General features: G+C 38.0%; 1 protein-coding gene across 2 annotated transcripts; it reads left to right on the top strand.

Moving 5' to 3' along the window:
* The first annotated feature begins 1,133 nt into the window (after positions 1-1,133).
* On the top strand, positions 1,134-27,978 carry SDAD1 (SDA1 domain containing 1). 2 transcript variants are annotated; one of them, XM_006198243.4, is made up of 22 exons: positions 1,134-1,373; positions 2,829-2,933; positions 3,388-3,486; positions 5,970-6,080; positions 7,963-8,034; positions 8,114-8,214; positions 9,169-9,226; positions 9,773-9,847; positions 11,032-11,133; positions 11,853-11,922; positions 12,914-13,017; positions 14,750-14,807; positions 15,717-15,775; positions 16,396-16,472; positions 17,737-17,834; positions 17,941-18,017; positions 18,591-18,720; positions 20,178-20,272; positions 20,365-20,555; positions 20,662-20,746; positions 21,622-21,783; positions 24,566-27,978. In XM_006198243.4, the coding sequence occupies exons 1-22, from the start codon at positions 1,284-1,286 to the stop codon at positions 24,611-24,613; spliced, it is 2,067 nt and encodes a 688-aa protein (XP_006198305.1). In that variant the 5' UTR covers positions 1,134-1,283; the 3' UTR covers positions 24,614-27,978. The 2 variants fall into 2 exon arrangements, with proteins under 2 accessions (XP_006198305.1, XP_015106571.1); XM_015251085.3 differs by having other exon boundaries at positions 1,154-1,373; positions 3,315-3,486.

The raw sequence follows: 27,978 nt of genomic DNA, 5'->3' as shown, positions 1-27,978 counted from the left end.
CTGATTACATTTACCTCTTAATAATGTCACAAGTACCTGATCCAACGATTAATAAATAGAATAGTCATTTTCCAAATGTGACTGAATAACTAATCGTGGTTTGAACAGCGTTCTTGAATTTGTTTGTGCCTAGATGTGACTACAGAGTTGTCTTGTTTTGGTTCATTCCAACATGGCTACAGATGATCTGGACTGAAGTTGGTGTTCTGTGAAATTACCCATGTCAAGCAGGGGAATACCACTGTCCGTCTACCGATGCCAGACAAGCTTACCAGCTGACAACTATCTGGCTACTTATCCCTTTCTCATCTAGTTACAGTCAAGACTGCCTAGACTGAAATACCAGCTTCCTCACCTGCTGTGAACTTAGGCAGTCAACTTGTCTGAGCCTGTTTCCTCATCTGCGAAGTACAGATAATTTCTATTTTAGAGGACTGTTCTCAGGATTGAATACAAGTGAAGTGCTTGAAACAGTGCCTGACACAGGGTGAGTGATTAAATGTCTTTCTATATTAACAACACCCTATTTCATTAGTTCATTCACCACATACTTATTTTTGCACACTGTGAAATTGTGGAAATGTATTCTCACCAGGATCCGAACTTAAAACTCTGGATGAAGAGTACTGACAAAGATTGTAACAGTAGTTGGCTTTTAAATACAAATTTATTTGCAATTTAAGCCGATCAACATGACCACATTTTATCCAGTTTGCACCCTTTTCCCTTATCTGGGTCACGCTGGATTGAAACAATTAAAAACAAAACAGAAACAAGTATTTAAAATTACACAGGAAAACTAATTTACACTCGTCATTGATCTCTTTTCCCCTCTCTAAAATGGGATAGTGCTATCTACTTGGCACGGGTATTTTTAGCTTCTAACTGTGGGATTTAAAAAATAAATAGATAAAATAACTATTAGTTCTCATTTATCCGTTTCATAGGAGTGTCGGGTTGAAAAACTAATGTGTGTGAAAAAAAGTTTGCAGTTCAGATTATTTCAGAAACGCTAGGCAGTAGCATTGGTTAGCCGCGGGGGGGCGGAGGGGGAATTTGGTTTAAAGCGTTCCAGAACATTTCGGCAGTGAGAGTAATTTTGACACTTTGAAGCTCCCGTAGTCAAGCTCGCTTTACGAACCAAGATGGCGCCGCCCGCCGAGTTACCCATGCGTAGTTTCCGGCCATACTCGGAAGCACGATTCCACGCTGAGACGGCTGGGGGTTACCAGCGGTGTGGGTTTTCTTAAAACTGCTCGCCGTGGAGCCAGTTTGCAGCCAACATGTCTAGCAGAAACAACAACAAGCTTCCCAGCAACCTGCCGCAGTTACAGAATCTGATCAAGCGGGACCCGCCGGCCTACATCGAGGAGGTGGGAATGCGGCGCGGAAACTCTATAGACGCTGGGGCGCGGCAGGTTGAGACACTGGCTGGAGGGAGGCGTGGAGTGGAGCTGGGATCCTGGCGTGCCGCGTGTTCAGCTGTTAGGTTCAGGGGTTCCTCGAGAGGAGAAAATGGGTTAAGGAAGAGGCATGCTTCAGAGTTCGTTCCCCACCTCTTGGAAATCTGCTGCCCTTTGGATTTTCTAGCTGCTCTGTAGACCCCGCTGCCACGGAAAAATCCTTTAGAAGATCTCATTTTGCTTTGGAGTTTATCTCCCGACCTCATAGAGGTAGAGAAACAGATGGCCTGCCCCCACTCTCCAACTTCCAGACAAGTTTCTCAGCCTTTTCTGAAACCTCTAACTTGAACTAGTCGGTAACACTTAATGAATCTTATGTTATAATTCCTGTCAACCGACGGGGTGAGGATCTTGCCGGGAGCACACTGAGTTATGGGGCTCTCTCTTCACTTATTGACGGTATTGTGGAGCCAAGAGAGGTAGGGTGTTGCCTGAAACATGTTGGGGCTCCAGGTCTCTCTCTTGACTCCTACTGCTGGAGAAAGCTGTAGGCCTAGCAGTTTTGTTGAGAAAATCAAGGGTTATATTTGACCAGGCTAAGTTTAAGATGTCTTTAGACACCTAAATAGACATGTCAGACAGGCAATTGAATATATGAATTTGGAGTTCAGTGAACCAATTAGGGCTGGTAACATAAAGAATTACTCATTCTCACAGTGAGGATCTGTCTGTTTCTCTCTCTCTGTCACACACACACACACACACAGAGTTTAAAACCGTGGGCTAAGCGTGGAGAGTACCTGTGGGGCATAGAACTGAGGCCTGGTGAGTTCCAACATTAAATTACTGGATTGTTGTTAGGATTAAACATAATTAAATGAGATAATGTACATGATGGGTTTGACACATAGCAAGTGCTGATAAGTGGAAGCTATTATTATTTCTGTATGTCTATTGCTTTTGGCTGTTAACACATCTAGAGCTCCAGAATAAAATATTTACTTATTAAAAAGAACAGGGGAATTTTGACTGGAGAGCTTTGTGTACTTGAGATACAACTTACATTTTCTAACCCAGTATTTTTCTGCAGCTGTGGGTGCTCTAGATACATAGACAATGTAAGAGGGGTCATTTAGATAGTAAATGGCAGAATAGGGCCAGATCTGAGTTTTTGACTCTTGTTTCTCTATTCTTTGTATGATACTACCTAAATTTCTAAGTGAAAGGGTCTGTAGATTATCCATGATGTACTCAGACTTTTCAAAATTCGTTTTGAAGAACACAGATAAGGAAAACTGTTTCTACATGAGTTTGCCACTGTTTTTTCTCTGCGCCACTATCAAAAGCTTCTGAGTAATTTTTCATTCTGTGCTGAGAAAGCACATATAATAGAAGGTAATCAATTTAAATTTTATTTTTCTACAGTTTCTACAGCAGTATAATCACTACAGATCCAATGTGGAGATTTTCAAACTACAACCAAACAAACCCAGTAAAGAACTGGCAGAGCTGGTGATGTTTATGGCACAGGTAAGAAAAATAATCTTTGAGTAGAACAAAGAGCAGTTGTTACACACAGCTTGCAGAATATTATTCCCAACCTCATTCCATTTGGGAGTGGAAGCTTAATTTAAAAAAAAAAAAGTAAGTTTCCCTTTTTGCAAATATTAATTTTTCCTAATGTTGAGTTAGAGGATGTCACTAGAGCTTTTCACAGAGCCAACCAGACAAAGCTTTCAAGCTATTTGTTTTCTTCAAATTCATCCTAAAAGCAGGTTCTAAATCATGTCACACATGATTTGCTAAGACTAGTGGAAATATGAAAGGGGCCAGAGAAATTAGCGTGTAGAAGAGAAAGATGATTTGGAACCATCTACTTCTTTGAAACAGCCTTTTATTCTCCTTTTGCAGAACATCCTAAATATGTGCATATGAATTATAGGAGAGAAACAAAAACTTCAGAAGAGCCTTTGCTTTGTTACAGATTGGTCACTGTTATCCAGAACATTTAAGCAACTTTCCTCAAGAGCTGAAAGATCTTCTCTCCTACAACCACACTGTCTTGGATCCAGATCTTCGAATGGTAGGACCAGTACTTGGATTGATAAATTACGCTGTGTTCATGTAATATGTGTTTACATGAGAACAGTCTCTTGGCTAAATATCTTTTTAAAAAAATAAATCAGAATGTGTCACCCCTTCCTTAAAATCCTTCTGTGGCTTCTTCTTTACACTTAGAATAAAAGTCAGACTTGTTAACTTGGCGTGTAAGTCCCTACATGATCTTCCTGCCTGTGTTTTTAACCTTATCTCCTTTTCTGCTCCACTCCTCTCTCTCATCTCTCTATTCTGCAGGCATGCTCATCCTGCCAGGATGCACCTTTCCCTCTTTACAATAGGTGATTCCTTGTCATCCTTCAGATCTCACATGCATGAAGAACCCTAATTACAAGTTACAGGTTTTATGATGTTTAATTTATACACTTACCCATTAAGTAGCCAGTTTGAGCATTTAAACAGTTACCATAGTGGTTGATACTGGGTCCTGGCCAGTGCTTGCATTTCTCCTACCTGCGGGGAATGTTGGCTGCTAATGGCCCCCAGCTGCCCTTTCTCTGAAGCACCGTGTTCAGCTAAATGGGAGCCCTAGCACCTGGGAAGTGGCCCTCCATACGTGGTATCTGACTGACCGAGAGTTTCAAAAGCCCAGCCCCTTCTCCCAACTTTGTGTTGTAGTTTATTCCCCAGGGCTTCTCTGTGATCAGACTAAAGCTAGTCTCCAGCCAAGGACACATCGATGCTCAGCTTTTCTCTTCCCTATCCTGCTTCCTTTACTTCCCTTTGAGAAGAGGACACACCCTGAACAAACCACTGTAATGAAATGGGCTCTGCTTCTAGTGCACCCAACCTAAGACATTTTCAAATTTTCATACATGAGTTTTTCAAGCACCTTTACAGCTGGTAGAACTACACAAATATTAAGAACACAAAACATACTAATATCCTATACCAAAACTTGTAAAAGTGCTGAGTATATAGATTCAACTTTGTTTCTTATTCTTAAATTTTCCCAGGCTTTCTGTAATTCTTCTACTTTTGTACTTCTCTAGGATTTTATTTGATTAGGCCCACAAGAAAAAGAATACCATCTCATAAGAGCCAAGGTTGGAGTCTCTGATTGACTCAGTTGGGACACAGGACCTGGCAGCACAGCCTAAGAGACTTCAAACTTGAACTGTTACAGAAGAATTTCATTTATGACATGGAAATTTTCAAGTCCTTGTGGATCATATGGACTTGAGATTTTTAGTGTAGAGACTTAGTGTCTTTCCAAGTAATAATTAGTTTTTTTTTTAAAGTTTTGTGTGCTAACAGTACCCAACCAAATTATAATCTGCTGGCATTATGAAATAAATATGTATATATTTCTTTGTAGTGTTTTATGATGATTAGTAGGTTTTTAAAAATACTTAGATTGCTAGGAAACAAGGGATTGAGTCTGTGTCATTAGCATTCCTCTTTAGAGGAATCATTTAAAACACAGTGGTGGATCCACTTTTTAATTAGCTATTGTGATAACCACCAATCCTTATCAACTGCTGGACTTTCTTTCTTCCTAGCATATTTGCTATTTTTCCAGGACTTGTTGAATCATTCCCAAATTTTGTTCACTCTTTCTTGCTTACGTAGATATACACAGACTATATTTCTCCAGAAGAAACAAAATGCCCAATTATATTAACATTTACTTAACAAAGTCAATAACATGAAATTTTCTTACTTCTCTTTCTTTGATGTAACTATCTTTTATGCACTTTTTATCCATTTCTTTTTTAAGCATTACTATTTTTATTTTTATGTTTTATGTGCAAATTGTCACTACTTGGCCAGTCCTTTTAGCAAGGCCCCTGATGTGTTTGAAAGCATCCTCACATCTTGAAAGCATCCTTGCATCCTGGCAGAAATAGTTCCAAATCCTTTCTCACTTTCTGCCCCAAGAGTTGCAATCAACTATTCTCCAAGGATTACTTGTTCCATCTAATAGAGAATACTATTAGAGGTCAACATTTTGGGGGCTAAGGGTACTTAGGAAAATTAATGTTAAGCAAGACCGCTCTGGCTGCTGTTGGGCCATTCTTACTACCAACAGTACTTCAGAAGAATGCCTTGTGAGGTCACAGATTCAGACTGATTATTCCAAATTAGTGTGTTATATTATTGTTACCCACCTTTCTTATCTCTGTGGATTCATTGATCACTAGAATTTTATCATATGTTGACCCTTCCTTGACCTCCCTGTGTAAAGGAGCCCTCCCTCAGTCACCAGGTATCAATTATGTTTCCTAGTGACAGATTTGAATGTGAGACATATGCTTACTTGCTTGTCTGTCCCCTCGTTTGCTCCACCCCCGTGTAAGGTCCATGAGGGCAGAGGATGTTCTGTTCCAGTGCCTAGAGTAGTGCCTCATCAGTGGAAGTGATTAAGCACTTCCAGGATATACTTGCTCCATTTTCTCGTCTTACCTTTATTATTATCTTATGGTATGTTTTCTTTTCCTTCCTGAGACATTTTGCAAAGCTTTGATTTTGCTGAGAAATAAGAATCTCATCGATCCATCAAGTTTGCTGGAGCTCTTCTTTGAACTTCTGCGTTGTCACGATAAGCTTCTGCGAAAGGTAAAAAACAAAATTGCTTTTTTTTCTCCCCTGTATCTCAGTCTTCCTTGCAGTGACATAAAACTTGTAGAGTTTGGAGTCTCTTAACTTCTTGTTCTTCATATTATTGGATACATAAAAATAGGAAAAAAATCAACCATTATGTGCATGCAGTATGGTGGCAATAGCATTTATTGAGTGCTTACTTTTTGCCCAGTTACCATTCTCAGAGCATTTTATGGATTTATTTGTTTACCCACAAAGCGCTGTGAGGTAGGGTTTATTATTATTATTTTGCAGATGAAAAGGCTGAGGCACAGAGAGAATAATTTGCCCAGGATCGCTCAGCTTCTGAGTGGTGAGGCAGGAACATATGCCCAGGAAGCCTGGCTGCCCTTTTCCACTGCATGTACTGACTAGCTAAAGCTAAATCAGAGCATGGCTATAAGCACTCCCATTGTTTCCCTCCAAAAACTGACTTTTTTTGTTATAATATTTCCCTGTGACTGTGTTTGCTTATATAGATAAGACCAGAAGCTAAAGGTTTATGAAAGAAATTTAAGAAAGAGAAACTTAAGTATACATTCATTAACTTAATTTTTTTCCCCAAAGTATTAAGAGACTATAACTATTTGATTTTAGCAGTTGTACTTCTTGGTCTGACTTGTGGAATAAAAGTGATCCAGAGGAGCATATTTCTGGGTACAGTGATATTTGTATAAATTCCAGTATTGTCTCGCCTGCAGTTAGGGGCTTGGTAAATGGAGCGACTTTCTTTCTTTCTTTTTTTTTTTTTAAGTTTTATTGAGCTATAATTCATCCATTTAAAGTGTACAATTCAGTGGTTTTTAGTATATTCACAGAGTTTTGCAACCATCACCACAGTCAGTTTTCGAACGTTTATAGCATCTTGAAAAAGAGCCCATTCCCATTAGCAGTTAATTTCCATCCTTTCATCTATCCCAGCCCTGGGCCACCACCACTGTACTTTTGATCTCTCTAGATTTGCCTACTTGGGATGTTTCATGTAAAGGGAATCATATAATATGTGATTTTTTTGGTGACTGGCTTCCTTCACTTAGTGTAATGTTTTCACGTTTCATCCATATTGTAGCACGGGTCAGTACTTCATTCATTACTTTTTGTTGCCAAATAATATTTCGTCGTCTGTATATCTTATATCACTAACATGTGGAATCAAAAAGAATGATACAAATGAACTTATTTACAAAACAGAAATAGACTCACAGACATAGAAGACATTTATGGTTACCACAGGGGAAAGGGGAGAAGAGATAAATTAGGAATTTGGAATTAACAGATATACACTACTATATATAAGATAGATAAACAATAATGACCTACTGTATAGCACAGAAACTATATTCAATATCTTGTAATGACCTATAATGGAAAAGGATCTGAAAAATATATATATATATGACTATCACTTCGCTGTATACCTGAAACATTGTAAATCAACTATACTTCAATAAAAAAATAAATTTTTAAAAAATATTTCATTGGTTATACTACATTTTGTTTATTCATGCACAAGTTAATGGCTTTTGGGGTTTTCATTTTTTGGCTATTATGAGTAATACTGTTACGAATATTTGTATGAACATTGGTTAGAAATATATTTTCATTTCTCCTGGGTATATAACTGGGAGTGAAATTGTTGGATCATATGGTAACTCCATGTTTATAACCTTTTGAGGGTAACTTTCTTTTTGCTTAGCTGCTTCTTTCTGTTTTACTTGTTTTATTTGTTTTTGGTCTCTTTTGTGATAGAATGAAAAGTGGGTAAAATTATATCCTCCCGTACATTTGTACTTTTCTCCAAGTTGAGCAAGGTTAGAAATGTTGGTAAACACGTGTATGTTTTTGTTTCTTTTCTCAGACTTTATATACTCATATTGTGACTGATATCAAGAATATAAATGCAAAACACAAGAACAATAAAGTGAATATAGTAAGTACCCTTTTGTTTGTCATGTTTGCAGCATTGTGCCATCAATGTATTAAGTCTTCGTTCTTGTTTTTTTCTCCAGGTGTTACAGAATTTCATGTACACCATGTTAAGAGACAGCAATGCGACTGCAGCCAAGATATCTCTGGATGTGATGATTGAGCTCTACAGAAGAAACATCTGGTAATATATATGTACTTGTCTCAAGAAATAGTCCTTTATTCATTTGTAATGACTGCAGAGCACATACACAATGATTTTTCTTGATCCTGAGCTCTTTAACATCCCTGTCTGGATTAAGTTGGAAGTAAAAAATACAGAGGCAATCCAAATGGCTAACAACATTGGCTACCATTTCTTGAGCACTTGCACTTTGCCTTACCTCGCTCAACCTTCAGAACTGTAATGCAGCTTATTTGGGATTATTTCCATCTTATAGGTAATGAAACCTATAGGTTCATGAGCTTACGTTTAGTAGCCAATAAAAGTCACAGTTGAAATTCAAACCCAGATCTGTCTGACTCTGAAATCTGGGCTCTTCTCTGCTTTTTGGAGATTTTCAAGTCAATTTTTTCTGTGTATGTAAATTATCATGTTTCATAAAATTTGGTTTGTTGGTACAGTGCCCCCAACTGATGTCTCTTGCTTTTCTTATTCACTAATTTTTTTAATATAAAAGTAGTATTCTTTGCAACAGAAAATTTGGAGAAAGAAAGTTTTTTTAGTTATTGATAGTCCTACCACCTAGATACATGCACAGTTAATATTTTATATCTCCTCCTGTCTTTTCTTTAAAGTGAATTTTAAAATGTGGTTGGAATTTTGCTATATTGTAGGTTTTCATTTTGGGTTTTTTTCCAGTTATCTTGAGTAGGTTTGTAGGACATTAAGAATTCTTCAAAAGAAATCCATCTTAATGGCTGCATGATTTTCTGATGCAAGACTGGGCTAAAATTGAATTAAAATGTTCACCTGTGGCTGACTATTTAGCAACCCATGGTTTTTTGAAATATTACGAGCTATGAATTTTAACATGTCAGCAATATTTACTATACTGTTTATTTTATGCCATTGTCTATGCTATCAAATACAGTAGAATACAAATTTACTTTGAAACACTCAACTGTCTTTCCCCAGGAATGATGCCAAAACTGTCAATGTGATCACAACAGCGTGTTTCTCTAAGGTCACTAAGGTGAGCGCCTGTGGGGCTGGGCGGTGGCGCGGTCTGTGAGTAGTCTGTTTCTCCCGTTAGCAGGTGAAGGAGATGGCTGTGCGAGGAGGAGGTGGTGTGCAGACATGCTGTTTGTCTTTAGTCATGCTCTCTGTGCACTCAGACTGCTTCCCTGGTTTACCTGTGTTTTAGAGGAGTCAAACAAATTATGAGTTTTTAAAGATTCTTTGTATTAAATGATAGCCTTACTGTTTGTTTTTTCCTGTGATTTTTAACTATTCTTTTATCAGGTTCAGACACAGCTGAAAGAAATTTAAGGGCATGTTTGACTTTTAGAAGGGCTATAGTACCATTATTTTTGTGAGAGATGTAGAAGTTCCTTAACTGCCTACTTGAAGAATAACTATGTAGAGCCTGGCTAAGAAAAGTGAGCTCAGAGCCCACCACTCTTGTTTTTTTTTTTCTTCCCCTTCAATCCTAGTTCATATGCATGTGTAAAATGTAGGCAGAAGTATTCTTTGTTGTCAGCTGGGATGAGTAATTGACTTTGTTTGAATCGGCCTTTAGATACTAGTTGCTGCTTTGACATTCTTTCTTGGAAAAGATGAAGAGGAGAAACAGGACAGTGACTCAGAATCTGAGGTTAGTTTAACCAAAGATACTTCTGAACTTTGCAGTTTATCAGGTTTTATTTTTGTGTTCTCAGTACAGATTGTAAAAGCCATGACTGTTCAAGTTAGAAAGCAACTTACATGCTATCTTAGATGCTACCTTTATCTTTTATTGAGTTCTGCCATGCTGAGATTTTATTCTACTCAGAATTTATCACTTAAGTTCAGTAAGATTGGTTAGATAACTAATAAAACTTAGATTCATTCAGCCTTGTTCCTAGTGCTAAAGCTATACCTGTATCTTACTATATAAACTTACTAATTACTGCCGCCATGTTTTTGTGGTAGAGTGTCAACGTCATGGAAGTTGAGAGTAGAGGAAGGAAGAAGAGTAGTAAAGCATCTTTAAAAGGAAAAATCAGGATTTATGATGTCATGAAATTTTCTTTATTAAAAATATTTTTATTAAGATTAAAAAGAAATTTGAAAAAAACCCTTTCCATTTTAGCATTTTGGTAACAAGATACTGGAGTATGGAATAACATCTTTTAATTTGTTATGTTATTACTTTATTAAATAATGTATGAATAATACGTTATTATAAAAAATTTCAGATACTATAGATGCAATAAAAATTTTCTTGATCTTTTCTTACTTCCACTTCCCAGTTCCTTCATAGATAACCATTTCATTTCCCATGCATTTATATATGGATGTGTGCACATATTGCCTTATGTGGGTCTTTGAAATATATATAAATAATATATGTATTATTTTGCAACCTGCTTTCTTTGTGATGACATATATAGATGTACCAATGCATTTAGATATTCTTCTATTAGTACGTATAGATCTACCTCATTTCTTTAGGCTCCATAAAATACAAGTGTACTATAGTTTAAGCATTTTCCTCTTGATAAATAATTATTTCCAGTTTCTTTTTTCAAATAAAAACAAAGTTACATTCTGTCTGGGTGTTGTACTTCAATAAGCTAAAAGCAAAATATAAAAACAAGAATCAGTGCTGCAGTGAAAATCTTTGTATGTGCCTATTCACGCACATTGGGCAAATTTTTTTTGAATTTTTAAAGCTGCGTTTATTTTTAATAGTTGCATACAAAGAGTATAATACAAACAAGTGATTGAAAGGATTACTCTCTTTTTTCTATGTAGATTTTCCTTGTTTACAGTTTTACAAAGTTATTTCTTCTTTAGGATGAAGGACCAACAGCAAGAGACCTGCTAGTGCAGTATGCCACAGGGAAGAAAAGCTCCAAAAACAAGAAAAAGTTGGAAAAGGCTATGAAAGTGCTCAAGGTGAGATTTGTACCTGGGAAATGAGGTAGGAATCATTAGAACACAGAATATGTGGGTTTTAGCCAATGCCTTTAAGAATTTAAAAAAAATAAAATAGCATTTTTGAAAGATTTAGAAACGTGTGGTGAATTTTTAAGCACTAATCTTTTATTTTAATATTTTTAAATTTTTATGGTGGTACTAGGGATTGAACCCAGGACCTTGTACGTGCTAAGAGCACACGCTGTACCACTGAGCTAAACCCCCACCCCCAGCACTAATTTTTTAGATAAATCGTTGTTTTCAGCTGTAGCAAAATCTGACTTGAATGAATTATTTTGATTAAATTCATCTTTCATTTGTTTTGGTCACAATAGCCTGTATTAGGGTATCTTTGCTAGACATGTCTTTTCAGAAGAGGGTGCAAATGAAGTACATTTGTGTTTTGTATGATTATTTGAAAATCATTAATTTGGCCCTTGTGTGTTTTTTAATGTTTCTATTTCCAAATTCCTTTAAGTCTCACAGATGCTAAATTCTTAAGGTTTAATCTTAAAAGACAAAAACTTCCTTTAGTTCTTCCAGTTGAAAGAAAGGTTTTTGGAACAAAGACTTTTTTTTTTTTCTTTTTAAATAGTGTGGTGGACTTGATAACAGGCTTGAGCACATTAGCACATTTAGTCCCAAGGGCCTCATCACTGTAATTCAGAATGTAAATGTTTGCTCTCCCTTTCTTTCAGAAACAAAAGAAGAAGAGAAAGCCAGAGGTGTTCAACTTTTCAGCTATTCACTTGATTCATGATCCCCAAGGTACTATAATTATGACTTTCCAAGTTCCTTGTTGGCTTTGTCTACCTAAATAGTTTCCTTCCTTCAAGGTTACCAGGGAATATAAAATCCTTGGCACTTAACAGTCAACAAATGCTTGGTTGTTACTAGTTGGTTGTAACCTAGAGAATTATGTTCTGAAGCAGTGATTCCCAGTCCACAGTAAAACAAGAAAAATGTAGAGGAACAACTCTTTGCAATTCTTGCCTTTAATAACACAATAGTGGTCAGTTGTACTTGACCAAGTAAAAAATTGACAATCTTTTGTTGTTCTTTTTTTTTTTTTAAATTGGTCTTTGTAAACCAAAAGTTCGGGAACCCTATTCTAGAACACTAGTTCTCAAACTAGAGTACACATTGGAATCACTTAGGGAATTTATAAAACTATACTGGTATTTGGGTCCTGTTATCCCCAGAGGCTGATTAGTCAGTATGAGGTATGGCTGGGCACTGGGGCTTTTAAATGCTCTCTGTACTCCAGTGTACAGCAAGTTTGCTGACCCCTCCTCTAGGTCAGTGTTTTTCAAACTTTGAGGAACGTACAAATCACCTTTGGATCCTGTTAAAGTACATATTCTGATTCAGTAGGTCTGGGACTGGGTCCTGAGGTTCAGTATTTCTAACACGTTAACAGGTGGAGAACTACTGGTGTTCTGCAGACCACACTTTGGGAAGCAAGACCCTAGAGAACTGTTAAGTAGAACATTTGTCAAAGAATCAATCAGGATGTGGATGCTAAAAATATTCAGCATCCATAAGACTTAACTTTGGGCGTCATTGAAGGTTATTCACCTGTGTGTGAATCTTTTCACCTTCTGTCATGCTATTTTTAACCAGCGTGGTTCTGCAGAGTGATTTCAGGCACAGCCATACCAGAGTCAGTGATCAAACTACTGCCTTTCTCTACACCTGTTAGATGATGTTGTACAGACCATGGGCCCACAGTGTACTTATGTGATACCCTCTTTTCCAGATTTTGCAGAGAAGCTACTGAAGCAGCTCGAGGCCTCTAAGGAGAGGTTTGAAGTGAAGATGATGCTCATGAACCTCATCTCCAGATTGGTGGGAATTCACGAGGTTTGGATTACATTATGTTTCTCTTGGTAAATATTAGAAGTAAAATTATTCTTGGTTAAAAGAAAAGCCACTAAGGTAGAGCAGAAGTATCCCTCTAAACCATTTAAACCTATACAATTTACAGAAGAATAAAATCTTCCACTCTGAAAATAGCTATTTTTTTTAATCACTTTGTTTTCTTATCAGTAAGTACGGATGTTAAATTCTACATGTGTTCAGTTTATGGACAGACTATTTTGTGTTCTACTTTTTATGTAACTTTGTTTGACATACACATTTTTCTGAGCCATCATAACCCAGATATTTTTATTGGCTATTACTGCATTTTGCAATTCACCCCATCACGGTTTTCCTGACTTCCACACTACTCTAGCAGGCGATTGTCGTGCTAGCAAAGCTATATTCTCTGGTCATTCATTTTATGTTCAGTTAGATTGCCAGAGCTCCTTGGTGGTATTATATATAAATATGTGGTGTATACATATGGAAACTTCACACATACTCTTAGACTAACTGCCATTGTTGAAAAGGAGAGATTCCAAAAATTCAGGCCGTAAAGAAATGACTCTTAGGGTTAATCACTATCATTCTGCTCTTGTGACTAGTGCTGTTCTGAGCATCACTGAATGTGTTGCTTTCTTCAAAAAGTTTTTCTTAAATAAAAAAATAAAACAAGAAAACAGGCTTCTTTACTGAAAATAAAATAATGTAGACATATATCAAGGTAAAAATGAAAGTAGACATGAGTGAAAGCATTTGTTCCTTTTCTCTCAGAAAAACTTAACATTTTAGTGATTAAATTGCTTTTTCTCCATGAGCTGCAGTTTTAAAGCAGGATTACCAGGTCAATTCTTGTTACATTTGTGTAGCAATTTCAAGTCATACCTGAATTTGAGCTCCATAGGAAAATAAAATTTGTATTTTTTTAAATTTATGTTTGATTTGTAATTTAAGTGTGTCTTGATGGAAATGATACCACAGTTTCACAGCTGACCACAATTGAACATCCACCTTTATATTGACCCCACGTTTTCCCTTTTACTTCTTTAGCCCTGGTTTTGCTCTGTGGCTAAAGTAGAAAAATAAAAAATTCATTCTCACGTGATGAACTTTGAAAAAGACCAGGCCATCTTCAAAGTTCCTCTTCTTGAAGGCTTTAATAACTAGGTCCTTGTCACCTTTATTTAGGTAGGTTCCAGAATGTGAGTGCTTTGTGTCTAACATATGGAGCTCAGGATAATTGCTCAGAGTAATTCCTCCAATGTAGTTGGACTGGTATCCAATAATAAAACCAGATGTCTGGGTTTTTTGGTGATCAGATTATACTAGATGCTATTCAGATTTGAATTACTATTTTGTCCTTTCCTTGAGCTTTAATAGCAATGCTGTTCCTTCCTGTAGTTCTCTTTATCTTTGAAGAGTAAAAAGTTGATTTTGCAGCCATACCAATTTTAAAAGTGGAAGGATGTTGCATTTTGGTTGCCTTTTTTCCCGCCTTGTTTATTCTGCATACACTCCTTCTTTCTTGACATAATGATAGCAACATAGCCTTCCTTTCCTTGGTTAATCAGAACATAGATTCACCCTGGGACATGAATGCTTGTTGGAGAAAAAAAAGTAAAAAAACTATTCCTACTCAGTTGAACGTGGTGATATAATTGCATTAGGGGGAAGTTAAACTCTACAGCCTAGCTACATGAGTATTAAAGTCAGTGCATTCTTCTTGCCACAGCTTTTTCTCTTCAACTTCTACCCCTTTGTGCAGAGGTTCCTGCAGCCCCACCAAAGAGGTAAGCCTCCCACTTGCCATGTTCCTTTCACGGCTTTGGGGTAGTAACAACCTCCCGGAGTCTTTTGTTCTAGAATTATTAAAGACAGGAGTTAGGAGGAAGTGTGTTCTATTTCCAAGACAACAAATCTGTGTGTTTTCTTTCCAGAGTCTGCAATGGGGTAGTTGTTCTGCTCATCAACTTGAGAAAGTTATTGGGGGGTAGGGGGTGGCGCAAAATAAAAAACCAGTTTCTCAAAGCAAGTCTTTTTGTAATACCATAAATACTCATGTGGAAAATTCTAAAAAGGAATTTTATCCTTTTACTGTATCTTTGTAATGGATAGCAAGATTTCATCTTACTGCTCTCATTTGTATTCTTAATTAAAAACAGCATAAAAGAAAGACCCAAGTCACTAAGCAAATTAACGACAAGTTAGGCTTCACCTCACTTCTTTATTTTGCCAGAGGCCTTGTTCTTTATATCTATTGCCCCTTTGAAGGAATGGTGTGTTTCTGTGTTTGTATTTACTCAGTGATTTCTAGTATGGACACTGCGTTAGACACCAGTGAACACAAAGTAATGTCCTTACCTTCATAGAGCTTACATTCTAGAGGGAGGTACAGAGAGAGTGCTGTATACAGTATGTTCAGGTGAAGATAAATATTTTGAGGAAAAAGGAAGCAAAGTAAGGGCAATAGGGAGTGCTGGGGTGGGTTCTATTTTAGATTATGTGGTAAGGAAAGACACTTTGATAAGGCAGCAACTGAGCAGGGACTGAAGGCAGCGAGGGAGTGAGCTGTGCGGCATCTGAGGGCTGGGTGTTCCAGGCAGAGTAAGCAGCAGTAGCGTGTGCTTGCCGTGTTTGCTGTAGTCCTGAGAATAGGGCAATAGACCGACTATGACCCTTCTGATCTCTTACATGTTTAGAAGTAACAAAGATCCTTCTGTTCGCTGCGCAAGCATCTCATCACTTAGTCCCTCCGGAGGTGAGAACTTGTAAACCTTACTTCTGTTTGGATCTGGTGCATGATTAGCAGTGCCACTAACTGTATCATAGTGGCTTTTCCACTGAGTTACTGGGTTCCACTGGGTTCCACTGAGGTTACTTTTCTCCCTGCCTTTTTTAAACTGAGTAAAACAGACACTAACTCTTAAGAAGATACACGTAGACATTTAGTTTTAGAAGGAAAAAAAATTTACTACAAAAAGTGAAGTTTGTTTTGGACAAGTTGTTGGGAATTCTGGTTTTATTGCCAAATTTTATGGAAGGGAAGGCAAGAATAATGGTAAATGTAGTGATCATTTTTCAAAGCTGATAATCCCTTTGATTAAAACAGCATTGGATTTTCCTAGGTCAAAGAAATTTTAAAATCCAGATTGAAAGCTCATACTAAAAGAGAGTTGAATTTAATCTAAAGATAGCCAAGAAGAAGGCTGAAACTCAAAGAGGAGTAGTTTTCAGTCTGTCTTCCTCAGTCTTGATCCTTCCACTGAAGATGGGGGGCTGTTTTTCTACCATAGTAGTCTATTGTGCCTTCGTCCTCAAGTGTTTTGAGTCGGTGTGGAAAGTGTACTTGTGCTCATTTCTTCTTTTACTCCCATTCAGATCATCCAGTCAGTACTCATGACTGTGGCCAACAATTTTGTTACCGACAAGAACTCCGGGGAAGTCATGACAGTAGGGTATGTAAGTGTGCCTGGAGGCAGTGGATGTGGCTTTAATATACTGGGTTTGCCTTACATTACCAAGATGTAAAATTTCAGCTATAATGTGCTCTCTGGAAAAGCAGTTTAAAATATACTTCAGTCTTCCTCAGAAGATGTGTTTTTAATTTATTGGTCAGAATTTTGATGGGGGAACCAGAGAAAAGATATTTGTCCTTCTAATCAATGTTTTGGGTTTTGGGTTTTTTTTTTTTTAATACTAACTTTACTCTTTCAAATGACTGCTTGTGTGGCAGTCTCAATGTTTTTTTCTCCTGTCTCCTACCCTGAATCCATATTTCCCTGGAACAAATGATTTGTTATTGAATCACTCTTTAATCCCAAGGCAGTTCAGTAGCCCTTTGGATTAATTCAGAAACACTTAATGAGTGTGAGAACTGGTTTAAGGATTATCTGATCTGTCCTGATAACTAAGTAGAATGCTTAACAGCCACTTTTTATCTCCCTAGGAAAGTATTGCTGGGATAACAGCTCTAAAGACCTTTAACTTTTCCTTATTTGACCTAGTACCATCTCCCCTAGAGCTGGTGAATTAATGCTGCTATCATTTACAGGCATACCTCATTTTATTGCACTTTGTTTTATTGCTCTTCACAGATACTGCATTTTTTCATTTGTTTGTTTTTATTTTTTAACAAATAAAAGATTCGTGGCAACCTTGTGTGCAACAAGTCTGTAAGCGAATTTGCTTACTTCATGTCTTTGTGTAACATTTTGGTAATTCTCACATTATTTCAAACTCTCCACCGGCAAAAAGGTTCTGACTTACTCAAGATGAAGGCTAGCATTTTTTAGCAATAAAGTATTTTTTAATTAAGATATGTACTTTTTTAAGACATAATGCTATTGCACACTTAATACACTACAGTATAGTTTAAATATAACTTCTATACGCACTGGGAAACTAAAAATTTGTGTGACTCACTTTATTGCAATGGTCTGGAACTGAACCTGCAATGCCTCTGAGGTAGGCCTGCACTGTACTGGGATGACATTGTTCCTTATTCAACTAGTAGAGGAAGTAGCAGTGAACTGTCTGGAATCAAAGCCCTCTGAGGCTGCCCACCATCGACATTCTCTACCATGCTGTAATTTTAGAGACCTAAGCCCTATAAAACCCAATGTACATTCCTTTTGATTTAGTATTTTTAGGAAACCTTCTTGGGCTGAACCACATGAAACTACTGTTTTGGTTTTTTTAATTCATTTTTTCCTTTTCTAGAATCAACGCTATAAAAGAGATAACAGCTCGATGTCCTCTAGCCATGAGTGAAGAACTTCTCCAAGACCTGACTCAGTATAAATCACACAAAGATAAGAGTAAGTGGTGTGTTGTTCTTAGTAGATAAAATAGTATAGAATAACTCATTTTTACCTCAATAGATTCTTTGCTTTGACATATCTAATTAAAGGTGTTATTTCCCAGATGTGACGATGTCCGCTAGAACTTTGATTCAGCTCTTCCGAACACTGAACCCTCAGATGTTGCAGAAGAAACTCCGGGTAGGTGAAGCATACATATGTTGATGAAGGGTTTGGTCTCAGACAGTGAGAGTAATTTCCTACAATTTGCATTTTACTATTTCTGTTGCTTCCATTAGGAGTATTGGTGCTACGTGTAGTTTTCTTCTTTAAGCTCAGAATAAAATTGGTTGAATGCTGTTGCTTAAGTATTTTGTAGTTGGTATATGCTCTTTGATGATGACTGAATCTCAGAGACCTGTCAGGCTCTTTCAAGTCAGTAGCCGATGCCGGAACTAAACAGGCTATTCCCTACCCAGTTACTACCTCTTTCAAGTTGGGCAGGAAGAGAGATGTATGTATGTAGTGGAAAGAGAGATGGTGATCTTGAGACTTAAAATATCGAAGTTTCCTTATCTGGATCAGAAGAAAACAGTGGGCAGAGTTGTGGCTGGGGGATTTACTTTGACTCAAGACATAGTGGATTATTTTTGTCATTTGCTTGCTCCCATTTTTTGTGATTCTCCCTCTAAATTCATAATCCTACAGAATCCTTTTCATGAACAGTGTTTTGCAAACTAAGCACCTTACTGACAACTAATTCCTTTCCTTTAGGGTAAGCCTACAGAGGCCTCTGTAGAAGCAAGAGTGCAAGAATATGGAGAACTAGATGCTAAAGATTACATTCCAGGAGCAGAAATTCTGGAAGTTGAAAAAGAAGAAGAAAATGCTGAAGACAATGAAGGTTCATTTTTATTTCAACATTATCCTGGACAAAATCACCCCTACTAGTTCTGTATTGGTCTTGAAGTGTTTATGCTGTTTGAACACTCATTCAGCGGATATTTACTGAGTAATGACTGCGTGCCAGACGCTGTTGCCAGCATTGAGTCAAATGGGAATGGTTCCTGCTCTGAGGGAACTTATGTTCTCATGTAGGACATGCCTTTTCAGGTCCTACACGGCGACTGCCTGTTATCAAGGACATGCTGTATGACACTTGGGAAAGATAATGGATTTTTGTTTGTTGACTAGAAAAAAGTCATGAGATTAATCCTTGGCAATCCTTCAGAACTCTCCTGTTGAAGGAGAATTCTTGGGAACTTGTTGAAGAATGCTTGAGGAACTCCATTCTGATTTCCAGGGTTCGCTTTTGTTGCATTGGTTGCTAGGGTCCTATCTTCCTGTTTGTTGATTCATTATTTCAACAGAGCTTTCATTAGCATTAGCTATGTGCCAACCATTATCAAAGCAAAGATGAATGATATGGTTCCTGCCCTTGAGGGTCTTTCATAAGCAGCTAATAAAGCATTAACAGGATTTACGCAAAGTGGGTCATAAGGGCTGGAGAGGTGTCAGGTCCACCTCAGAGGTTCAAAAAAGGCTTCAAGGAAACGGTGACCCATGGGCTGTATTTAGAATGAATGGCGAACAATGGTAGAATAGTGGAAACTTCCCATGCAAACTGTGAGCAAAGTCCTGAGGAGTTTAGGAAACTGTTAGCATGTGGGATACAAGCTGATGCGTAGCAAGCTATGAGACTAGATTTGGGGCCTTGTCATGAGTGGTTGTGTACGCCATACCTAAGAGCTGGAACGCTGTCTTCCAGAATGTGGGCATCCTCTGAGACTGCAGGTATCCTTGGTTTTTAAAGCTGACTGTGGTGGCTCCATTAGGAAGGCTCTAATACCTCCTTATTGAGGTGTCTGCAGGGTTCTTGCACAACCAAAATCTTCTATCTTGGTTCTCTAAATAACTTGTTTCTCACCAATTTCTCAAACGTGTAAATATACTTAGACAAGTTAGATGCTTGCTGTGTGGCCAGTATGAATGAACAGGTGCAGTTTTGATGGCCGCGGTTTGGTGGAAGGAGCGTGGGCTGTAGAGTCAGACATGATTCTTGTCATTTCCATATGGGCTGCATTTCTAGCAGTGCAGCCTCAGGCGGTTAGAAAAAGTCCTGACGGTTAGAAAAAGATCGTAAAGTTATAGCTCATGGTAGGTATTTGGTCAGTGCTTATTCTCCATGCCTTGAGTAAGTAAAATTGATGTGGCTTAGTTAACAATAATATTGCTCAATTCTTGGTGAATAGAGCATCTGTTTGAGGTTCATTACCTAAATTTTCTTTCACTTGGTTTCTTCAGTGTACGGTGAGCACGTGACATCAAGTGGGGTGCTAACGGTGAGCTCTTTTCACACAGATGGGTGGGAAAGTGCCAGTCTCAGTGAGGAGGAAGATGCCGATGGCGAGTGGGTTGATGTGCACCATTCCTCGGATGAAGAACAGAAAGAAATCGTAAGTCCTGATGTTTCCTGTTCCAAGTGTTGGGGGGTGCTTCGCTCTCACTGGAGCCACAAGCCGTTTAAGCCCATGTCCTGCGGTTTAAGTCCGAGAAGCTGAACAGCTTGCCCCCGGAGGAGCGGAAAGCCAAAGCCGCAGCCGTCAGCACTAGCCGAGTTTTAAGTCAGGAAGACTTCCAGAAAATCCGAATGGCCCAGATGAGGAAAGAACTCGATGCTGCCCCCGGGAAGGCACAAAAGAGGAAGTGTATTGAAGTAGACAGTGACGAGGAGTCCAGGTAAAACAGCACGAACCCCAGCTCTTCAGTCAGCTCACACGATAGTGAGAGTATTAGGGAAGGAACTTCCACCCTTGCTTCATACTGTGTTGTTTTTGCACCCCAGGGGTGAGTTACTTTCTCTTCGGGACATTGAACGCCTTCACAAGAAGCCAAAGTCCGACAAGGAGACGAGGCTGGCAACCGCAATGGTGAGTGAGGCCTGTCGTTCCCTAGCTCTTCAAACAGAAAGCAAATAAAGTGAAGTGTGACCCAGAACTCATCTAGGCCCAGAACTGCAGGATTTTATGTTTACATTTTAGATAAAGGTGTAATTAACGTAGCATCAAAGGCAGAGATGTGAGGGGTTCAGTTAGGTGAGTTGTAACAACTTGATAGCCATGTAACCACCGTCCAGGACAAGCTGTAGCGTGCAGAAGACACCGCTATGTGTGCTTGGTACCGGGGACTCAGGACAATTATCAGAGCTGTTAGACAAGCCCGAGGGTATTTACACTCATTCAAGAAAAGCCAGAGACAGCTGGAGTCTGCCTGTGGCAAGTACTGTTGCTGTTCGTGATTTTTAACCTGGCTACATTTCCAGCTGCATTTTCTCTACCTTCACTTGTTTCAGGCACCATTCCAAACGGGCTCCACATCACCCTCTGTTTTCCATTTGTACTGAAGCTTAAACTTTAGATAAGTTTGAAAACTCATGTCCTTTCTTCACCGCACTTTTGCATATACTATTCCTACTTCCTGAAGTGCTCTACCTTTGCCCTCCTTCCCCCAACCAAGAAGGCCTCCATCCTGCAAAAAAAAAAAAACAGCTCCTGGATCTCCCTTTCTCGGAGGCTCCTCCGACCTCACCAGGCTGAACTAAAACCCTTTCTTCCACTGAGCTCTCCTTGCCCTATTATGATACATCATGGTCATTTCTCCCCTGGACTGAACTGAGTTGCTCAGGAGCAAGGACTTTGTTCCACCCCCGTTAGTGTCCTTAGCATCCAGTAGAGCTCCTGGCACAGAGGAAATGTGTATATTGATGAGATAACTCCTGAAGTGGTATTTGTGTGTATGCTGATAGGCTGGCAGAACAGACCGAAAAGAATTTGTGAGGAAGAAGACCAAAATGAATCCATTTTCCAGTTCCACAAATAAGGAGAAGAAAAAACAGAAGAATTTTATGATGATGCGGTACAGTCATAGCGTCCGGTCAAAAACTAAGCGTTCCTTCCGAGAAAAACAGGTGAGTTCAACTTGAAGCTTGTCTGGGTAGAGTAGCATTGTCATTCTAATGTTTCCCTGCATCTGAGTGGAGTTGTGCCTTCTAAGACCTTGTATTATGTGAGTCTTAGGGTTAATGGGGAGCGTAATTGGAGAGCTTGGAGAGATGGAAAATGGTCAGGTAAATCCTAGACCTGACTTGGTTGAGATTGAGCTGTTTGACCAAAGGGAGTCCATTTTTTCTCCTCTGTAAATAAAGGAGTGTAAGCTAGATGATCTCTAAGGTCCATTCCTATGCTAAAATTCTCTTGACGTTGCATCTATGAAATATAATAGGAAAATTAACTGAAGAATAATTTTTGCGTGCCTATTATCTGCCTGGTACTTTTTTCCAAAAAGCAGTAATAATAAGTGGTAATATCTCAGAAACAGTTTCAGGAAAGGGGTACAAACCAAACAGTTCTTTTGTTGGCATGATCCTTCCTATATGTGCCCTTTTGCAAAGCCATTTTGTTTGCAGGCCTTTGGGATTTTATTTTATCCATTTTTAGTCTTTGATGGGTATTCCTGGGCTGCTCTGTTGGTTTGCTTATTTCATAATTCATTGTAGCGAAACAAATTTGTGCTTTTATATCTTCCTTTACTGGGAACGTACCAGCGTTTAAGTCTAAACGTATTCTGAAGACTCTCTAGGAAATCAGGTCAAGGGTAAAGTAGTGCCGCTTTCTGAACCAGCGTTCCTAAATGGCTAGCCAAGGATGGGCCTGTCAGGCCTAAGTGTAACAGCCAGCTCTCCAGGGTGATGTTCTGTCTGTGTAGGAACCAAGTCAGTGTGAACTGAATGAAGGTACCACTTAAAGTCTACCTCTCTGTTTAATCTTTCTAGTTCTCAACTGTTGAACAACATTATGTAAGTAATAAAGCATTTTGCATAGAAGTTGTTGAAAGTTGAGGTGAAAGGAGAGGAGCCATTTAAGATTTTAAATAGTCTGAATTTTGGCAATTCAATTTAAATTCCTAGTAGAATTGATTAAATTCATTAGTTTATCCTTCCCCTGCCCTTTGTAAGATTTTGACAATTGAGGAAATAGTACTCACGCAGTCGGTAGGCCTTGCTTCATTTTGAGTTTTTAGTGACTTTGCTACATTTTAGCTGGAGGTGTTCCTTCACCCACTACTTCCTCTAATTTTAGGCATGCTTTTGGTGGCTTGGTAGAGAAGCTTTGCTTTGTTCCTGTCAGCACTTCTTGAGTTACACTTCTCTCAAAGTTAAAAGAATTTTCTATTTAATAGGAAGTTAAGAGTTCATTGGATATGTGCACTTGTTGGTTCAAGAGTGCTTTTTCCTTCTCCAGTTTTCTTGCCATTTATCAGAATGTCTATGTATGTTTCCTTGCCCTATATCTTCTTCAAATTCTCTTCACTGTAAAACTTGACTTTAGGTTCCTAATTTTCTCTGTTCTTTTCTTCACTGTAGACCAACACTGTCCAGTAGAAATATAATGAAAACCACATATATAATTTTTAAGTAAAAAGGTAAAAAGAATGGGGAGGGCATAGCTCAGTGGTAGAGTGCATGCTTAGCATGCACGAGGTCCTGGGTTCAATCTGTAGCACCTCCGTTAAATGAATGAGTGAATAAATAAATAAAAATAAACCTAATTGCCTCCCTCCACCAAAAATAAATATATAAATTTATTAATATTCTAAAAATAAATAAAATTAAAAAGCAAAAAGAAAGAGGTGAAATTAATTTCAGTAAAATATTTTATTAACCCAGTGTATCCAAAGTAGTGTCGATTCAATGTCTAATCAGTATCAGAATTATTAAATGAGTTATCTTACATTCCTGTTTTTAAGCTACTTGAAATCCAGCGTGTCTTACCCTTGTGGCACATCTCAGCTTGCACTGGCCACATTTCAGTGCTCAGCAGCCACGTGTAGCTAGGGCTACTGTATTGGATGGTGCAACTACAGAGCGTCTCCAAAAAGACTAGAGGAGGAAAGTAAAGCACACAATAGGAGAAAGAGAGGATGACTTTGCAGTGAAGATTTTTAGAAGATAAAGGAAGAGGAGGGAGTATATATCTTCCTTATGTTTGGGTGGTAGACTGTGAAGGGGAAAGGGAACTGATGGATGGGGGAGAGTAGCCTGTGCTTTGTCACAAATAAGTAGAATTAAATCCATATAACCCGGGTTATATAACAGTATTAGCTAATACATGATTCTTACCACATGGTTTAACTGTTCTACAGCTTTCCATCTTTTAATTCATTTGATCAGTATACAACAGTATGAGCAGATACTGTGATTAAACTGACTTTACGGATGAGAAAATAAGACATAGATAGATGAGTCTGAGAAATACCTTCTAGGCCACACAAATTAGGTTAAGATGAACTTATTAATTTTCTCTACCATAAGTGTTGCAGTTATTCTGCCTGTCTACAAAGACATACAAAGTCCCAGATCTGAGCTGAAGGCAAGGACTCAATAACTAAAAAAAAGTTTGAATATTTAGATGAAGAGCCAGGCAGCTTCCACCCTCCAGCCCCAAAATGCTTTGAAGTTTCTAGGACTCAGAGAGTGGTGGATGCTTGGGAATTAATAGAATAATTAATATCCATCACACACCTAAGATGCGTACATTGGCCTTGGTTATCTTCTTTTTCTAATGTGGGTTTATTCTTCATAATCTTTTATTTAATATTCTCTTTTTGGGGGGAACTGTAAAACTTTGTAAGGATGTTCATAGATTCACTTTGAACATTGGGGCTTAGGTATTTTTTTCTTTATCTTCCAGCTGGCGCTACGAGATGCACTCTTGAAAAAGAGAAAAAGAATGAAGTAACTTCCAAGCAAATTTTCCATTCCAAGGAGGATGCTAAATTTGTGTCATTACTCTGAAAATTAGTAAACTAAGAATGTTTGTTTACATTAAAAATTCAGAAACACTATATTGTGAAAACCACAGTAAACTTGGTAGCTTTTGGTGTTCTTATTTTAGAGATGGCTAATGGTTTGAAATGAAATAGTAAATGGTGGTTTAAAGTGATTTTCATTTAGTATTCATGCCCCCCAAAAAGGATATATATATATAGAGAGAGAGAGAGAGTGCCTATTAATTGTCACTGAAGATATAATGAACCATAATTCCTCACTCAAGGCATTTATAGCCTATTTATGGGATGAGGCGCGAGGCAGGTGTGTATATGTGTATTTACAGTGCAGTATAAATAGTTCTCTAGTAGAGATAGGGCCATGTTTCTGTGGGGTCACAGACACCTTATGGACTAACTCTGCAGGGGATGGGGGTTATGTATTCTCTTAAAACAGGACAATGTTACAAGAGTAAGAGGATCTTACTTGTAAATAGGCTTACCTGCTGAAAACAGGTCCCTGCTGTACAGATTTTGGATAGACAATTTAGCATTTTTAGTCTTATCCAAAAGACATTTTTTTTAATTCTAGCTGCAGGCTTTTTGGTTAAGACCTTGCTTTTTAAATTGCCTTACGTATAAATAGTAATGTTGGGGTGACTTAAGTTCATCATTTGGGCTGCCCACGCTTCCATAGAGGAAAAAGAAATCAGATTGGTTTCCTCAGCCTTCCTTCACCCTGTAAAATGTTCAGCCCACTATTTCCCTTGTCTCAATAAAAGGCTTCTTATGTCAAATAGGCGCTCTGTGTGCCGAGTGGTGTGTGTTGTCTCCCTTCCCCTGGCATGCTTGAGATTTCAGGGGACGTGAGAGCTGTGGTCAGTCTGTTTGTAAGTTGTTGCATTTGGAAATAGTTTGGTGCCTTTTGTCTCAGATTTCTTGGATAATATATTGTGGTAGTTGGGAAAACTGCTTCAAATGAGAGTAAAAGGCAATTTTCTGTCTACTCAGCATCTTCTAAAATGACTTTTCTTGTTCCTTTTCTAGCATCTTCTCACTTTCTGAGTTCAACTTCAGTTTTATTTGAATGAAACTTTGTAGCTTTCCCTAAGACACCCCATACCACTAGGGATTAGTTGTGAAGACCTTGAGGTTTAATGATTAAATTGCACTGCCCTACCTAGGGAGAGGAGGCCTCAGTCCCCAGCAACTTCAGCGTTTCACAGGAAGTGTCTGGTGCAGATGTAGATCTCAGACTTGCAACTGGTGGTTTTTTTTTTTTTTTTGGTCATTTTTGAACTGGGTATCTCTTTAGATGTATAGCTTCAGAGAGGTAATTAAATTCAAAATGGCCTAGCAGCTAGGGTCCGTAACTTTGCTGTGTGAATTGTGATAGTGCGTGGAACTTTTGTCCTTCCCCTAGACTTTCCCACCCCTTAGCTGCTAAGAGGCCAGAGTCCATTCTGTGTTCTGACTTCTGTTTTTCTACTGTGGTTTCACCCGACTCATAACTGAAGTTTATATGCAAGCTAAATATCTGGCTTGAAAAGCTATAGCCTTAACTTTTATTTCTTTAATCCCATAGTATCTTATTCCCATCTGATTCCTTTTATTGTTTTATAAATCTTCTCTTGAGAATATCTTCTGTTTACTCTGAATTTGGAGTCAGAGTCTCACAAGGCTAGATACTGCCAGCAAAGTCACAGTGACCTTTCAGGGTGACTTTTACCTTGACAAAGTCACAGGGTTTGAGCTTCAGCTTTTTAGTCTTAAATTTTTATCAACACTGAGAATGGGGCCATTTCAGGGATAAACTCACATTGTCCAAGCTTATAATGTATATAAAGTAATGTATATATCTAGAATGCTGATACATTATTTATATGTTCTCAGCAAGTTCCACCAGAAAATCTGCTCCAGAGAAGACAGAGTCTGTTCTGTGCTCTGTCCCCAGTACTAGTCCAGTGCCCAGTATGTAGCTCCTCAACAGGTATTTGAACACCTCATATAACTCCTAACTGTCAGTCTTTTCTCTGCAAATGACATACCGCCTACCTCATCGATTGGGTGTGAACCAGTGTTTATAAGCAGTTAGCGTGGTGTTTGCCACAGAGTAGTAAATTTCTCATCAAAGATTGGATGTCTATTAAGTTATTATTTTATATTTTGCTTAATTTACTTGAAACAACAATTGCAGTTACTACAGATATTTGTTTTACCCCTTATACATTTTGGGGGTACTAGTTTGAAATACGAAAATGTATACTGAATGCTTACCATGTTGCAAACACAGTGATCATGCTGTATAGAAATTTGTAATCCAGTGAAGGAAACAGACTTACGAAATGACTATTTTTTTAAAAATCCACTTACAGAACTATCAAAAAAGGCACAGTACAGGGCTAGGGGCATCCTGAGGAAGGGGCAGTTTAGCTGCAGAAGGATGAAATGCCCACTCACTAACACACTGATACATATGATGAACAGGGCTGCAGTAGGAGATAAATTCCTGAATAACAAGAGAAAAGTTAGGGTTTAAAAGTTGGTATGGAGGTTGGTGGTATAGCTCAGTGGTAGAGCGTGTGCTCAGCATGCTCGAGGTCCTGGGTTCAGTCCCAGTACCTCCATTAAAAAATAAAAAGTTTGTATAATTTTTAAAGGTTACAATTAATATAAATTTTGTTTTCATTATCTCATATCCTAATTCTTTGAAAATTTATGATCTATATAGAGTGTTACATGGCAACTCAGTATTGACCAGCAGGTTTATGTTCAGACTATTTTAGATAAACACATTTTGAAACTATTCTACCAAGTGACAATACAGTTCTTCCAAGTGACATCCTTTATTGTATAAAAGTGAAACTTAAAGTTAACTACTGCTTACATATTTTGAGAATATTTTATGAGTTTTTTTAAAATCTTGAATAGGAAGGTAAGACAGTGAGGTGGAGCTTTTTATCTTTTATAAGAAAATGACATTTTCCCTCCTGTTACAGAGCATTTGATATGGAAGCAAGAACAGAGAGCATAGCTAATTCTGTACTGTTTAAATATTGTATATTTGTATAGGGCATTCCTTATGTGGTAATTTTACTTCTTTCTACAGATTCTGCTTTTGATGTTTTGTCAGTCTGGAAGTGGTTAAATAAATGTGATTTATCCACATGATGGAATACTGTGCAGCCATTAAAATGTTTATAACAGGAATTACTTACTGTGAATGAGAACAAAATATATTTATACTATTAAAATTACACATGTAAGAAAATGGGGAATAATAGAAGCCCAAGAAGAAAGCCACCAAATATTAAAGTGATTTTCTTTGGTATCAGGA

The sequence above is a fragment of the Vicugna pacos genome, chromosome 2 (genome assembly GCF_048564905.1).
Source record: "Vicugna pacos chromosome 2, VicPac4, whole genome shotgun sequence".
NCBI lineage: Eukaryota > Metazoa > Chordata > Mammalia > Artiodactyla > Camelidae > Vicugna > Vicugna pacos.
Note: the sequence above shows the minus strand (reverse complement) of the source record. Positions and strands in the feature narration are given on the sequence as shown.

Bases quoted from the DNA above. Each gene is read 5' to 3' on its own strand.
- SDAD1 (XM_006198243.4), top strand. From the start codon at position 1,284: ATGTCTAGCAGAAACAACAACAAGCTTCCCAGCAACCTGCCGCAGTTA. The intron at 15,776-16,395 runs GTGAGAACTTGT...ACTCCCATTCAG, and splicing joins ATCACTTAGTCCCTCCGGAG to ATCATCCAGTCAGTACTCAT. The intron at 18,018-18,590 runs GTAGGTGAAGCA...CCTTTCCTTTAG, and splicing joins TGTTGCAGAAGAAACTCCGG to GGTAAGCCTACAGAGGCCTC.